General features: G+C 39.9%; 1 protein-coding gene across 3 annotated transcripts in view; it reads left to right on the forward strand.

The window, feature by feature from the left end:
* Positions 1 to 17,193, forward strand: part of LOC107661004 (protein PTHB1-like) — a 164,070-nt gene that overhangs the window by 21,452 nt on the left and 125,425 nt on the right. For all 3 annotated transcript variants that reach the window (XM_016450443.1, XM_016450444.1, XM_016450445.1), the window contains 5 exons: positions 1,375 to 1,556; positions 2,090 to 2,166; positions 2,828 to 2,881; positions 3,008 to 3,110; positions 16,105 to 16,209. In XM_016450443.1, the coding sequence (XP_016305929.1) occupies positions 1,375 to 1,556; positions 2,090 to 2,166; positions 2,828 to 2,881; positions 3,008 to 3,110; positions 16,105 to 16,209 (521 nt within the window). The remainder of the gene's footprint in view (positions 1 to 1,374; positions 1,557 to 2,089; positions 2,167 to 2,827; positions 2,882 to 3,007; positions 3,111 to 16,104; positions 16,210 to 17,193) is intronic.

The raw sequence follows: 17,193 nt of genomic DNA on the forward strand, positions 1-17,193 counted from the left end.
TTAATCACCTCATTGTGCTCACCTGTCTGCCCCTCGTTATCTGCCCTATATCAGTTCCTGTCTCTTGTATTCTAGTTGATCGGTTAGTGTGAATGTTGATGTCTACCCTGTCTGGATTTCCTTTTGTCAAGTCATTAAATATCTTTGTATTCGTCGTCCTGCCTGATCTCTAGAACACCCTGCCTGTGACACATATGATGTTGCTAAAAAGAACATTATTTTGTGTATTTGGTGTAATGAAATGTGTTTATGCGGTTTAAGGTTAAAATCACATTTTAATCATCAGTGGCAAATTCTTTAAATATGAAAACGTACTTATAGTCTGTGAGTCAGAACAGCCGGCATTGTAGTCTACTCTACCAGGATCAGGAAACAGTCCTCCATAAAATGCGCTGCACACATCTGAATATTTGGGTTGAACTGTTCTTGAACAGTGTTGTAAATACAACTTAACCACTGATTTCTAGTCGTGTCCTCTTTTGGAAGGCCAAACAAAGTAGTTTCGCTTTCGCAACGAAACACGCAGCGTCATCAGAACATGACGGTGGCGGCAACAACAATAAAGTTACACCTTCTTTCTTTGCGTGAACATTTGGGTGGCGTTATGCAAATCTTTCCACATCGTGACGTAGACATGTGGGGGCGTTTTTAAACGAGGAGTTTTAGGAGGGTGTGGACGAGTCTTAACTTTTATAAAGAATATCTCTTTGGGCAACTTTAGGGATGTTATCTATTCACGAACAGCTTGTAACACTCCAAAGAGAAAGGAAAACTTGAAATCGCATCATATGACCCCTTTAAGTTTTCATTTGCAATTTGATGGTTGAGGGGTGAGGAGAATGATGTCACCTTATTGGATCCAGTCTATATTCTTATATTGCATTCATAGATCAAACCTTTAAGTTTGTTTGCAATATCTGAATGTGTACAGTTTAACAGAGGTTACTCCCATAATTGGAGTAACTATGGAGTGATTCACAAAATCTATTTAGAATGCAAAGAAAACTTTTTTTTCTTTTTTCCCCCTTAAGTTTTACTTTTTTTGTGTGTTCAGTATAAGGGAATTGAAAACGATTTGTCAAACAATTTGTTGCTGCTAGGTAACACATTGTATTTCATATTTAAAATCATTTTAAACTGCATGTTTCTGACATGCGAATTAACATCTGACATGCATGAGGTCATAATTTACCAAAGCACAGGATCACTGGGGTAAATAAAAATAAATTAAATGGCGGAAAAACTAGTGATCAGCATCTAAAATATATACTTTCCTTTATAGAGTACTATAAATTAAGCTAATATCTTGATTTTTGGAAAAAAACTAAAAATCTAATTGCATTGCATGCATTGAAATATGTTCTGTGTTTTCAGGGAACTGAGGGGGTTGGTGGTGACTCTGAGCTCTGATGGGCATCTCCAGTGCTCTTACATGGGCACTGACCCCTCCTTCTTCACTGCACCTAAAGTGGATGCCCGAGAGGTCAACTATGATGAGGTCGACACAGAGATGAAAATGCTGCAAAAGGTTATTCGCGAGGCTACCAAAACCCAAGGTATGACCCAAAGAGTTTAGAAAACAAATGCACTCTGTGTATGTTAATAGATGTTAACAGTTAAAAGCGTCTTGCAAAGCCCAGATTTATGCCAATTGCCAAATTGAATACCAGACCAGTACCTGATCTGTTTTTAAATTAAGCGAGCCTTTGGGCTTTTAAACAGCTCCTTCCATTTAACGTAATATTTTATCTAAATGCAGTAATGTTTTCCAATCAGTGTATCTTTACTGCTAATGTAACTATGTCTGAGAGGCTGGGGAAAAAAAGATTTTGATGATCAATAGATTGTAATGTCAAATTTTAATACTAGAAATGATATGCTGTGTGTGCATGCATATTTGTGTGAGCTTTGCGTGGTTGACGCTAATTCCATTATGTGTCACATTGCAATATAAGTTGCAGCACGTTTCAGATTTTAAAAAATGTGACTTCTATTTCTGAAAATACGTTAATAAAATCAAGTCTTGTTCTACAGCAAAAAGTTCTGTTGCACAAAAATGTTGGGGTGTTTGTGTGTGATCTTTCTCCAGACATTCTCCCGAGGGCAGAGACTGAGGAAGAGCTTACTCTGACTGCCATAGTCTCATCTAACCTGGACGAAGTCTCGGTACAAATACTAACACACATGTTTATTTCATCAACGTGAGAACATATAATATATTTCTGTTGTTTTTATATTAAGCTCATTATAATGACTGCAGGCGACAACAAGCCCTACCTCATCTCTAAATTAAAACGTACATTATTTTTTACATTACATTAATTATTATTATTTACGAATCATTTTCACACACATTCATACAGGTTTAGCTAGCTAGATGAGACTGTAGACTTATGTAAATTATTTTTTATGAAGCTACGACTAAAAGAAAACTTCCCTGAATGTCCCTAAAGAAAGCTTTTGTCATATTTAGCTTAGTTTTGAAGATAGTTACAGTTTAGTTTATTATATACTTATACTATAGGTATGTTTACACACACACACACACACACACACACACACACACACACACACACACACATACATACATACTTTTAGTTAATTAAATGAGGCCATATCACTAAAATACAAAATTCTTATATATAAAATTCACTTTAATGACTACAGACTAACTCAAACCCTAACTCTAAAAAATGCTTTATCAGTTATTATTACCTTTTTGTGTACTTGTGGATACTGTTTTGTCTCAAAATATAGCGCATGCTCACACTTTGCCCGTCTCATGAGCACACAGTGTGTGATTGTGTTGTGATGATCTCTCTCACAGTGTGCTGTCATACCTGAGATGAATGGCATGCCTGTCCCCTCTGTCACAGTCAAGGTGAGTGCAGCTCATTTAACGCTGATGTTTATTAAGTATATTAGGTTTTCTTGTGTAATAGAAGCCTGTAGTGCTTTTTAATGCTGAGGCGATGCAGTGTGTCCTGAATGTGTGCTTTATTCTCAGGTTAAAATAAAGAGTCGTTCTGCGGTGCAGAGCCCAAAGGTGACGGTGTGTGTTCAGCCTCCTCTAGCAGTCACGCTGGACCAGTTTGTGTTGGACTCCATGGGTATGGCTGTCTTTCCTTTTTTGGCATACTTAAGCTGTAATCTACCCACAAACATTAAAGGGTTAGTTCACCCAAACATTTAAATTAGCACATAAATTACTCACCCTCAAGTCATCCTAGGTGTATATGACTTTCTTCTTTCAGACGAATCCAGTCGGAGTTATATTAAAAATTGTCTTTGATCTTTCAAGCTGTTTAATGCCACTCAGCGGGTGTTGCATGCATCAGTCCAAAAGAAGTGAAATGAAGCGCATCCATCCATAATAAAAAGTGCCTCACACGGCTCTGGGGGGTGAACAAAGGCCTCCTGTAGCGAATCGATTCGTTTTTGTAAGAAAAATATCAATATTCAAAACGTAATAATCACTTGAATCTAGCTTGCCCTCACTGTTTTAAACGGAAGCAGTTCCGGGTGAATGACGTATGAGGTCAGCTTTGCGCATGCGCGGCTCAGAAGTGACGCACGCGGAGAGATCGAAACAAAACAACGGTCTCTAATTAGAAGTACAAAACGAGGATTTGTAAAGAAGAATGTCGGAGGATTTCGATATAAGCCAAGAGGAGACTTGTTTTCCTTTGCTAAAGTAAGGAAACTTTGCTTCTTTTGATCCTGTAAACAAACGTTGGTTTTCACGAGACTTACTGGCGCATGCGCAGCGCTGACCTCATACGTCATGCTCCCGGAACTGCTTCTGTGTACAACTGTTGGCGCAAGCTAGATTCAAGTTATTATTACGTTTTGAATATGGATATTTTTCTTACAAAAATGCATCGATTCGCTACAGGAGGCCTTTGTTCACCCCCCGGAGCTGTGTGAGACACTTTTTTTTGTGGAAGGGTGCTTTTTATTTCACGTAATTTGAACCGAAGCACTGCAACACCCGCTGAGTACAACGATAGAGCTTGAAAGATCAAAGACAATTTTTAATATAACTCCGACTGGATTCGTCTGAAAGAAGAAAGTCATATACACCTAGGATGACTTGAGGGTGAGTAATTTATGGGCTAATTTACATTTTTGGGTGAACTAACCCTTTGAGTTTCTAGTCGTTTTTAACATTGGGGCTTTTCATGCATAAAATTGTTAATTTTTTTTATATATTATATATTCCTGACTGTACCGTCAAGTTGGTCTTGAATATACTTTTCAGAACATAACCGAGTTACATGGTTGTTCTTCACTCCAGATAACAGGTTTTCCATGTTACCTGGAGTGAAGAACACAGCAAAGGATTGTTTCTGTATAAAGTGAATTAATATTTAATGAGCTCTGCATCACTGAATGTTGATATCCAACAAACCAGAGATATTCTTTGCATTTTGCATGAATATGTTGGCCTTATCCAAGTTTATAATATGGTTTTTGTGGAGTGTGTGATTGAGAGGTGAAAAGTCCTTTGACATTGTCCAGGATGCGTTGTGATGGATAGGTGATTACATTACAAATCTCTCCAAATTTTGCAAATAATCAGATTTGTCTTTGTGTTTTAGTGAATGGTTAACACAGCAGTGTGATTAATCCAACATAGGCTCATTGGACACATTTTTGCCTCTCTTTTGCAAAACTCCAAAAACGTACCTAGAGTATGCATACAATTCACTGCAGTTTCCATCTGAAATAAATCTTAGCAGTAAAACACCAATAACTTTTATTCCAGTTTAAACAAATTATGATTGCATGGGTAGATTATGATTAATGAAGACTTATTTTTGCACGGTTGTTTGAGAAATACTATATTATACACTCAAAACACTTTTATCATAGTGCATAATTTGGCACAATTTTGGTGTTTGCCTTACATAGCCACCCTCATATGTGCAGCTTTCCTGGCATAGTAAACTTACTCAGTAGCTCACCTGGTACCGCAGTGCACTTGTGATGCATAGCGCTCATATACAGTATGTGTCCTATGAAACACAAGTCACGATAAAACAACTCAAAGACTTGTAGAAACAAGCTAAAATGACACGTTGCCTCAGCATTGTGTGTTTATATTAACAGCACAGTGTTTTTATATTATGTATGCTTTTGTTAACACTGTCTGTTTTAGTGTAGGTAGTACATTATTTTCAAAAGTGATAGACCATTCAAACATTAATTTCCAAACTGCTGCAATATGTACTACAACTAACTTAAAGGGGTGCCAGATGAACATTTATCTGTTTCAAATGCACTTTTAGCACCACTTACTGGACGTTTCACTTTGAAAATGTCGCAAAACTTACAAGAAGCAATATAGTGACATTTTGATGACATTTCGTCACATTCATGTTTTTCCAATGAGTCTGAGTTGGGTAGATCAAATTGTGAAAATATTCTTGTTAACATGGTGAGTTTTTACTGTAGCATTCTTGCTTTTGAGAAAACCAGAGCGATTTGTTAATCTGAGAGCTTTGTCAAATCATTTCTGCTCTCATTTTCTTTCTTGTATAACAGCTGCTCTTGACTAAATGAACATTTACCAAACAAATATCACCCTGCAGTGTGGGATCTTACACATCATCTAGCTGAGGCCATTTCCAGGGTGGGTCCATGATCACTGTCACTGCAGGACCAAAATATGATTTTCTTGTGTGTGGCCCAAAGAATATGTCTGAGAAATTCAACTTGATGTTGGCCAACCAGAAGCCAGTGTTACATCACTTTAATGTTGAAGAGATGCTAAACGCTGACAAGCTCTTTACTTAGACATTCTACTGAAAGACCGCTGTCTCATGTTTCACCAGACTTCCACATGCCATCCAGTCCAGCAATACAACTGCCTGAGCCATTAGAGCTTGGCAATGTGTAATGTATACTCAACGTCACACACACACACTCCCTCTGAGACACAGTAGTGGAGAATCACTTATTTCACTCATTCTCTGCTCACTGCTTTTGCTATGGTTTGACCCATTTAACTTACACACACACTCAAGTCATACTTTAACAGACAAAGGAAGCTATCAGAACACATTGTGTCTGAAATAGGCCGTACTCTTTAAAGGAAGTGTACTTTACATTTTGTTATAGTCTCAGAGAGTCTAGCTAATTAAGTCAGTGATATGTAAAACTCTAAATTACCGGCCGACATCTTTAACCACTGAACCACATCTCAAGAAAATCAGTGGCATGTGTTTTGGGCATGAAATGATCAGGGCTTGTAAAATGTGTTGCTGTGACTTTGACATGATGTTGCCTTGGAACTGCCACAAGGATTTCAGTTCTTCCTACTGAAGAAAAAGAAGGAAAAAAAACGCTAATTCTGCCTCCATACTAAAGATGATGGCAAAGATGGTGTTGTCTGAGTACAGGGCCAAACACTGTCCTCTACTTTCTGGCCAATAGCTAAAACATAGTATCTTCAGACTGCATTATTTACTTCCGAAGGCAATGTACTGACACTGATATTTAGGACTGATGCTGCTGAACATACAAGTGCCACAGCAAAAAATATATACTGGATAGGCTCAGTAGTAAATATATATTTTTACTGGATTCCATACTTGTTAATTGTGTATTATGTAAGAGAAGATACAAATACTGTGGGTAAAGAGTCAACACAAGCTTCTGTTAAGTTGTCCTTGCTTAAAACAATAAAGTGTGTTAGGGTGTAGGTCCTCCCAAACAATTTCCACTTTTCTGGGAAAGCTTTATATCAGATGTTGCAACATGGTTGCAGGGATTGCGCCCAATCAGGCATGAGAATCGGTGAGGCCAGGCCCTGATGTTGGCGATGGGTCCTGGTTCACAGTTCACATTCCTGTTCGTCTCAAAGATGTTCAGTGCCCTTCAAGTCTGGCGTTTGTGAACACTAGTCAAGTTCTTCCATAGTGAATCGTTTTTATAGAGATCTCATTTTATGCACAGGGGTGCTGTCATAATAAGGCAAAAATGGGCCCTCCCCAAACTGTTGACACGAAGTTGGAATCACACAATTCTCTAGAATGTGATTGTATGCAGTAGCATGAAGCATTGGTTTGTATTCACTGAAATTAAGGGGCCTAGCCAAAGCTGTTAAAGGTGTCATCTGATGTGATTTCAAGTTTTCCTTTAGTCTTTGCAACTTTACAGATCTTATATATGCACGAACAGCTTGTAACACTCCAAAGACAAAGTCTCAAACTTTAGAACGCTTTTCAGAACGATGGGCTTTGTAAAAATCTACTCGTTTCAGAAAGTCGGGGCAGAGAGGAGCAATAGTAATATACAGTATGTGGAAAATAAAAACACACAGTTTTGAGTGTATGCACACCAACTGTTCAAAATCCTGCCACACCACAGAGTACCACATACATAATTTTCCACTCAATTACTTGATATTTGTCCCAAATTGATGTTAATGTATGTATTGAGTTGCATAAGAATGCTGTTTGCATTTTAACATTAAATAAAATAGCTGTTTCCCATTGGAAAAAAAAAATACTGAGCCTGCCCCTGTCATTGAATCTTACTGGGATAAGAACAGCAATACCATGCAAACATAAACCATTGTAATCTACTTAGAATTAGAAACTTTAACCTGAATTGTAATTGTAATTGTTTTTTGAACATATTCCTAGAATATGCTTTTAATAATCATTCACTGATGATTATGAATTTGTACTACTGAAATAACCTTTAGACGTGTTTTAAGATGTTAAAGATGGGCCTCTTTTAGATTATTCCGCATGTCTGTAAGATTACGCAGATGCCTTTCATCTTGTCATCTTTTTTAAGGCAGCTTAGATAATATCCCACAGTCTTACATGCGGTTTGCCCATTAGTTGAAAAGAACCATAATGGCTTTTAACAGAGCACTATGTAAATTAATATTTTTTTTTTTGTCATTTCTACTGTGAAACTAGCAGTATTTGTTGATTGTATTTCAAATTTAATTGACTGGGTTCTAAAATCAGACATGATGTTATGGTGCCTTGGAAGCCTGTCTGAATTAAGTTTTCTATAGGTTTATCTTTGTACAAAAATGCTGTCTGTTCAGTCATTCACTTACTGGGCAGGCAGCTGCCTTTAGTTTCTGACATGAGCGAAAGTAAAACTTAAGTCAGTCATATGCTTTAATGCAAACTCAACCCATCTGACATCACTTGGTGAGTTGAGCTGATATTAAGACACAAAGATATGGAATGTTGTAAAAAAAAATTGTATCCTAGAGCACATTTTCCCACCCAGTGTAAGGAGGTCTATGTGGATAGCATTGTTTTCAGTTTTCTCATCACTGTGAAAATATATTTTTGGTGTGAATTGGCCTTTAGGGGTTGGGTGAAAAATCTCAATATAGTATGGTTTTGTGATACTATTTCAATACCAATTGTCAAATTCTTTATGGAGCTCATGAAAGAAAGTAGGCATGCCTTTGTTGCATTTGTAAGTTGTTGATGGAAATATCCTGTAGGAAGTGTTTTAGGGGTTTCACCTAACAAACTCCCTTCAGTCAGCTCAGTAATGTAAATACAGGAGACCACAAGGGTTGCTGAAGCAGAGCAATGTTTCCTACGCTCCCCGTCTTTTTGCATTTATATCCATGTGCTTTTGTTGTGATGGGCAGCTCTTTGTCAGTCCCAGATGAGCCAACTCGTTCAGCTTAAGTTCTGTACTGTTTCCAAACCCACAGTCAATATTTAAAGAAGGTTTAACCGTAAAGTATGTGGTTTCCTTTTTGTGTGATTTGGTGTTTTCTTCACAAATTACTGCTAGCTTTATTCCATAACGTAGTGCAACCACAGAATACTCTAAATACAAAAATACATTGCACTCACTAATAATGGGAGAAATACTCAGTTTTAATTACACTGAACTGTTTTTATCAATACTTTTCAGTATTATAATGAACATTTTTTCTCACCTCGTCTGACATCTGCCCTCTTGGCTCATCACAATGCATTCTGAGATTGCCTTATTCATGAAGGATAAATGCATTATAATTTGGCCAAAAGAGGCATCTTATAAGGTGTTGTAATTCACTTTTTTTTTTTAGAGCAAGCCAAAATCTTTGTGTCGAGAGCAAGCATATGATGCCATAAAATACTGCTTTTGGAATTTTGATGAAGATGGAATTTTATCAAGATGTATTAGCAATATGTTACATAGTATTAGTCTTAAAATAGAAGAGAATGGGAATGGGATATGGGATAAAGAGAATGGGATAGAATGAATAAATAACATCAGAATTGCCCAAAGTAACTGGTAAGCATTGGCTTAATAAACAGTGTTTGTTTCTCAGATCGCCAGCACATGAGTGTATCTCTCTTGTGTTTTTTGAGTGGAGCTCAGTGTGTGCTCAGTTTGGAAACGCCATGCGTCCTCTTCAGTAAGAGAGGCTTATCAGCTGTGACTGACAGATCGCTAACCTCATCAGCTGTGATGGACAGTTCAGGTGGAGTTGAGACCTGAGAAGTGGATGGATGGAGACTATGTGTCACATCCCGCACTCCTATGGATCCCTTTTTATAATACTTTTTCCAAAACATTCTTTACACATGCCTTAATCAGGCTTTTTGTGATGAAGTGAAAAATGTCTTTATTGTAAATTAGAGTTTTGAAAAATTACTGGGTTACACTTTATTTTAAGGTGTCCCTGTAACACTGTAATTATACTAGTGCTGTCAAACGATTAATCGCGATTAATCGCATCCAAAATAAAAGTTTTCGTTTACATAATATATGTGTGTGTACTGTGTATATTTATTATGTATATATAAAGACACACACATACAGCATATATTTTGAAAATATTGACATGTATTTGCATGTATATATTTATATTCATATGCATTATATCATATATTCATATATTTAATATATAAACGTAACATATTTTCCTTAAATATATACATGCATGTGTGTATTTATATATACATAATATACACAGTACACACACATATATTATGTAAACAAAAACATTTATTTTGGATGCGATTAAGCTTGATTAATTGTTTGACAGCACTAAATTATACATTTAAGTACTGAGTAATATTAATTAACTACATGTACTTACTATATGGTTAGGTTTTGGATTAGGGTTTGGCTTAGGGCAGGGGTCACCAAACTTGATCCTGGACCTCTGGTGTCCTGCAGAGTTTAACTCCAACTTGCCTCAACACACCTGCCTGCAAGTTTCAAGTATACCTAGTAAGACCTTGATTAGCTGGTTCAGGTGTGTTTAATTAGGGTTGGAGGAGCTAAACTCTGCAGGACGCCGGCCCTCCAGGACCGAGTCTGGTGACCCCTGGCTTAGGGTTACTTGCATGTAATTATGCATAATTTATTGTTATTATAATAGTTAGTACAAGTATCGTGTAACAAGGACACCTTAAAATAAAGGGTTACTGTCACACTACGGTGGAATGAAACGCACAAGGAAGATGATGAGCAATGCAAATCGTCTTTAATAAATACACACAAGGGTAAATCTGCGACCTTGCGCCGCAGGAACAACAAAGGGAGGGACGGAGGGGGACTTAGGAGGAAGACAAAGGAGTGGATATGGGATAGTGACGGGATGGCCAAGGGCTGGCAGGAAGGGAGGCGGACAAATACTGGAGAAGGTTTGGGCGGAGGACGGACACCCGGGAGGAGGACGACCAACAGAGTACAGGGTGGTGACGACGGAGGGAGGAGCCATTTTGGAGGCAGAAGGGACCAGGGTGGATCAGATGGAGGGAGGAGCCAGGGAGAAGACAGGAGGGAGCAGGAGGAGCCAGGCGGGACCCAGGCCACAGCCATGATGGCGGCCCACGGTGGAGCCGACGGATGGAGGAGCTATGGTGGAGGAAGGGCTGACGGCTCCAGGGGGCCGACCAACTGCGGCAGAGCAGGTGGTGGTGGAGCCCGAGGTGGAGACGGAGAGCAGAAGAGCCAGGGCGACGGGGAGGATCCGGAGGGCCAAGGCGGAGCAGATGGCGCCGGTGAGGGAAAAAAACGGAAACAAAAACGGAGGGTAGACCCAACAAATACAAACTGAACCGACTGGGACTTTTAAACACAGGGCAATCAGGGGAACACAGGTGCATGTCTCCGGCGACCGAGGCAGAGGTGGGGCTCCGGAAGGCCGCGGTGGAGCCAGAGTGACAGAGGACCAAGGTGGAGCCGGAGGGAAGGAGGAGCCTGACAGAGCCGGGGGGACGGAGGGACGTGGTGTAGCCGGAGGAGTGGAGTCCCGAGGCGGCGGATGGTCGACGACAGACCAAGGCGGAGCCGGAGGGACGAGAGAGCCCGGCTGAGCTGGCGGACTGACAGGCCACGGTGGAGAGGAGGGAGCTAGGAGCCATGGTGGAGCCGCTAGGTCGAAGGGCCGAGGCGAAGTCCAGGGCTCAGAGGCTGGAGGCGGAGACAAGGGATCCTCCAGCCATGATGCCGATGGAGACTGGCAGACCCTCGGCGATCCCACCGCACAGATGGTGGGCTGAGGGTGAGCAGAGGGGCTGCCAGGAGACAGCGGTGGTGATGGTGAGGACTGGTACAGAGGTGGTGGGAGAGGGAGGCTGGGCGGGAGTTCAGGATGCTCTGGGCTCAGGAACGGTGTGTGTTGCCCACACACACCACAAGGCCACTCCCAACGCCAGTGACAGGGGGACGACCTCTGTGGTTGTTGTCCCACAGGCAGACAGTTCAGGGCAGACAGATAATTCAGAGCAGGCAGATAATTCAGGGCAGGCAGATAGTTCAGATGAAGGCTGGAGAAGAGGGGACATGTCTGCATATATATCCCAATTAAAATCCACTGAGCTCGGCTCACCCTCAGCCATGGTGCAGTGGGCGGAGCTTCCCGCCGCGCTCTCACTGTCCACAGCGTTCTCCCCCGTGGCGAGCTCTGTAGCCGGGTCTCGCACCTGGTCTGACATCACAGGCTCTGGCTCCGGGGTGATCGTCAGCTCTGTCGCTCCATTATGCGATGGCTCGTTGGTCGCGGCGAGCTCAGGCTCTCCGTCATCGGTGGGCTCGGGCTTTAGCTCCGCGCAGCGAGGTGATGGTGGGCTGGGCTCTGGGTCTTGTCGTATTCCGGACCGGAACAGGGATTTCAGCGTCTCATCATCAAATGAGGATGTGATGGCAAGATGAGTAAATCCCAGGGCGAATTATACCAGATCTCCCGAGCCACGACTGAGAATTTCGCCGCCCAATCCATACACGAAAAAAAAAACAACAACAAAAAAAACTTGCAAAGCAAAACCAAAACATGGGGAAGGAAACACAACAAAAACAGTCCAGGGGACAGTTACAAATTTCCATATTTAAATTGTAAAAATGTTAATAAATTGTAAAAAATAAATAAATAAAAATAAAAAAATATATTTTTTTTATTGTAAAAGTCTTTTTTTTATATAAAAAAAAAAGTATTGTATTGTCACATTTTACCATTTAAATTAGTATTTAAATGGTAAAAATGTGACAATACAAGACTTTTTAGGACTATAGTTACAGTTAATAATTCCATCCAAGTTGTGAAGTTTCAGCTGGTTAGTGTGAGCAGTTAGCATTGCCGATACCTTAATCCAGCCATTACACTGTGTTTTGTTTCAAAAATTCTGTTTTTGAATCGCCTTTCTTATGTATTTATGCAGAACTATTCAGAAGGTCTCAAAACGATTCACGATATAAACCTCTTTGGTCAGTTTATGTTGTGATAATGCATAAAGACATAAACCTAACACTCAATTATGACCATGACCTCAGCTTACCAGATCAAAAGTGAGTGTAAGTGCTAAAAGGGCAGAACTCATACGTGCCCTAAAGGTCAAAGACCCTTAGAAAACCCCCTATAATCCTCACAACAGACGCTGGGCGGGAGTTCAGGATGCTCTGGGCTCAGGAACGGTGTGTGTTGCCCACACACACCACAAGGCCACTCCCAACGCCAGTGACAGGGGGACGACCTCTGTGGTTGTTGTCCCACAGGCAGACAGTTCAGGGCAGACAGATAATTCAGAGCAGGCAGATAATTCAGGGCAGGCAGATAGTTCAGATGAAGGCTGGAGAAGAGGGGACATGTCTGCATATATATCCCAATTAAAATCCACTGAGCTCGGCTCACCCTCAGCCATGGTGCAGTGGGCGGAGCTTCCCGCCGCGCTCTCACTGTCCACAGCGTTCTCCCCCGTGGCGAGCTCTGTAGCCGGGTCTCGCACCTGGTCTGACATCACAGGCTCTGGCTCCGGGGTGATCGTCAGCTCTGTCGCTCCATTATGCGATGGCTCGTTGGTCGCGGCGAGCTCAGGCTCTCCGTCATCGGTGGGCTCGGGCTTTAGCTCCGCGCAGCGAGGTGATGGTGGGCTGGGCTCTGGGTCTTGTCGTATTCCGGACCGGAACAGGGATTTCAGCGTCTCATCATCAAATGAGGATGTGATGGCAAGATGAGTAAATCCCAGGGCGAATTATACCAGATCTCCCGAGCCACGACTGAGAATTTCGCCGCCCAATCCATACACGAAAAAAAAAACAACAACAAAAAAAACTTGCAAAGCAAAACCAAAACATGGGGAAGGAAACACAACAAAAACAGTCCAGGGGACAGTTACAAATTTCCATATTTAAATTGTAAAAATGTTAATAAATTGTAAAAAATAAATAAATAAAAATAAAAAAATATATTTTTTTTATTGTAAAAGTCTTTTTTTTATATAAAAAAAAAAGTATTGTATTGTCACATTTTACCATTTAAATTAGTATTTAAATGGTAAAAATGTGACAATACAAGACTTTTTAGGACTATAGTTACAGTTAATAATTCCATCCAAGTTGTGAAGTTTCAGCTGGTTAGTGTGAGCAGTTAGCATTGCCGATACCTTAATCCAGCCATTACACTGTGTTTTGTTTCAAAAATTCTGTTTTTGAATCGCCTTTCTTATGTATTTATGCAGAACTATTCAGAAGGTCTCAAAACGATTCACGATATAAACCTCTTTGGTCAGTTTATGTTGTGATAATGCATAAAGACATAAACCTAACACTCAATTATGACCATGACCTCAGCTTACCAGATCAAAAGTGAGTGTAAGTGCTAAAAGGGCAGAACTCATACGTGCCCTAAAGGTCAAAGACCCTTAGAAAACCCCCTATAATCCTCACAACAGACACTCACAGTGCATCTAACTGCTTTTGTCAAAGGAATTCTTATCTAAGTGCTTTTGTGCGGTGTGTGTTCTGCATGCTGTTTTCTAATGCATGTCATGAATTCCAGGGGTGGGCTACTGTCAGTGCAGGTCAAGAGAGGTCAGCACAAATGGCCTTAATTTAACCACCTAGATTTTAGACAGTTTAAAAAAGGGGTGTCATGCTTTCTGCCTGCTCAAACTGACACCAACAGCTTGGCGGCTGAGCTCGTGTGTCGTGCACAGGACAAGAGAGCCTGATGGTCTACTGTTTACCCACGGCAGTGAGATAAAAAAGGTTAAAAGCCTGCCCTCCCAGAGGGAGAGCTTTTAAAGCACATAGAAAGTGCTGTCGCCCGATGAGCTAATAGGAGCACAGACAGAGAGAGTGTGTGAGTGACAGTCAGATGTAGTGTGTGTGTGTGTGTGTGTGTGTGTGTGTGTATTGGGGGGCCAGACACTTAATCTAAGTGCTCGGCCATCAAGCATTACCGCAGGTCAGTCACCTGTGTGAATGCAGCTCACTGTGAACACACAAAATGCTAAACTTGAAACAGATCACGTTACTAAAGACAGAGATACAACACAAACCAATTGAAGAAATGATAAAGCCATAACCGCTGCATTAAGGGGCCTTGTTAACTGTGGTAAAATCAGTCTAATGCACAGGCTTGAGTGGATTTTTGGTAAGGCTGCCTGATTAATCGAAATAAAATCAATATGGATTAGTGCGATTATCAAATCAGAAAGGCTGTGATTTGATTTGATTAAATAAGTATATGCTGCGTATTTCAGAGTGAAGTGCAGAACTGTTTATTTACACATGAACTGCTCATGATCCGGTGTTTTCAGTGTCTCAGAGCGGCTCGGTTCACAGTAAATTGCTGGTCCACACAAGCTCCATCTCTACATCTGCTCTGAGTTTGGGTCGCTTATAACATGCATTTGGAAAAGCAACATGCGCCAACCATCTTCCACTTCAACTTATAATGAGAAGCGCTTATAAACCAGCTGTTGTCAACGAGAAAGAAAGCTTTGAGGTTTCCCTGTGGTTATCCACTAATGTAAACGTTTTTAAGGTTTTGAAAGTAAGGAATTAAAACAGCCATAAATATTAGTTTCATAATTTAATATGTGTACTATAAAATACAAAATAAATAGTAATTATTATTAATCTTGAATACTTTTATTTTACACTGAATATTACAATAGTAATATTTTTTGTTTTTCAGAAAAAAAAAAACGTAGCCATAATTCATACTTTTCAAAAACTGCAGCAGGAGCAATAATAACGATATGGATGTTCAATAAATTAAAGATCTAAGCCTCGAAAGGCTCTGTGTTACAGTGATTCTACCACAGACAATGAGTGTTCTTTAAGTGTTGTAGTTCATTTGTGTCAAGTGTATTTTATTTACAGGTTGCAAAGAAGCAAGCTGTTTCGTTAATGCATTAATAGAATGTGTAGAATTTTGTAGAACAGCTTTTATTTAATTAATCTTATTGGCTTCTCCAATAAGAAGTCATAACTATCTTCTATAAAAAAGTTTAAAATAAAATAAAAAATAAGATATTTCTCGTCAGTAAGGTGGAATGTATTTGTATTTAAATCCAAAAATAAAAATTGAGAAATACAATGTATGAAAACAATTAAGTATGTTTTAGGATCATTAATATTTTTTGCATTGTTTTAATTATTTGCATGTGATTTTGATTTAGGTGTGAAATAACTCAATAATCAGAATAGGCTAATCCATTCTTCTGCCAATATAGTTCATTACCAGTCGGCTGTTTACAGTTGTTGTAATGGTTTGTAGCAACTTACTACGTTAATATAAGATGTAATATTTATCTTGCAGAACACACCTATTGGCATGCCTTAATACCAAATTGCACGTTATGTTTCTTGTTGTTTGTTTGACAGGCAGTGGCTGCGAGTTAGTGGTGAGATTCTCAGCATTTCTGAACGGCCACTATCCTCCAGCGGATTTGTGTGGAGATATCGCCGTGTCCTACAGCTCAGCTACAGGTATGAGCTCCTCATGAACACTCCCACGCTCTGTTTGTCTGACTCCATCTCTAAGCTCTGGAACACATTACCCTCTTTCCTCACTTCTTTAAGCCCTTTTACTCATTTCAAGATGTCTGGATGTTTGCCAAAGCAGAAAAAGCAGCAGAAAGGCTGCGTTTGTCCTGTCGTTTCTCTTGGATAGTGTCTGTTGGCAGAGACTGCTGGAAAACTTCCTGAAAATATCCGGGAGTTTCCCTTTTCTCTGGCTCTCTTTTTCTTTCTGTCCTTCTGAAAATATTGAGTCTGTTTTACACATTAGATCGCAGGTACATAGGACTGCACAAACACACACAGATGCACACACACTCATGCTTGTCTAGCTTTCTAAAACATTGGCTTCTATTGTTTATAGATGAAGCTAATAAGAAAGACTAAAGACTAACCCAAACCCTAACACTATAAGAAATGTCTGAAAGTTTCCAAAGGGAGGTTTTGTCATGTTTAGCCAACTTATTGGGGACAACTTTGTGTCCAAATTTTAGCAACAGAGTCAATGCACTGTAAAATATACAGCACTATATACAATACTGTTAACACTATGTGTGTGTTTAATGTTCCCTATTATTAATGTTGTAATCAAACAGACGATGAACACTATTAACAGCAATTATTATATGTTGCAATCAAACTTATAGCAAAATGTGGTAGTTCTGTATGTTGTTTCAGGGTTGGCATCATCTGAGGTCCTCTGAGGGGTTGGCATCAACTCTTCTCAGTTGTTCTGGATCAAGCTTGTGTAAATCCTAGTTACAAAAACAAATAAACAAATAGAGACCTAATTAGCATAGCTGCTGTTCCAACCAAGCAAAATTGATTTGTTTAACCCAAGTTAAAGAATAATAATGTACATTTGATCAGATATAACTGCAGTACAAGATTATGAGATGCATTATTTGAATGCTTGGCCAAAGAGATGTGTCTTTAATCTAGATTTAAACAGAG

This window comes from Sinocyclocheilus anshuiensis, unplaced genomic scaffold, assembly GCF_001515605.1.
Source record: "Sinocyclocheilus anshuiensis isolate Anshui unplaced genomic scaffold, SAMN03320099.WGS_v1.1 scaffold1036, whole genome shotgun sequence".
Taxonomy (NCBI): Eukaryota; Metazoa; Chordata; class Actinopteri; order Cypriniformes; family Cyprinidae; genus Sinocyclocheilus; species Sinocyclocheilus anshuiensis.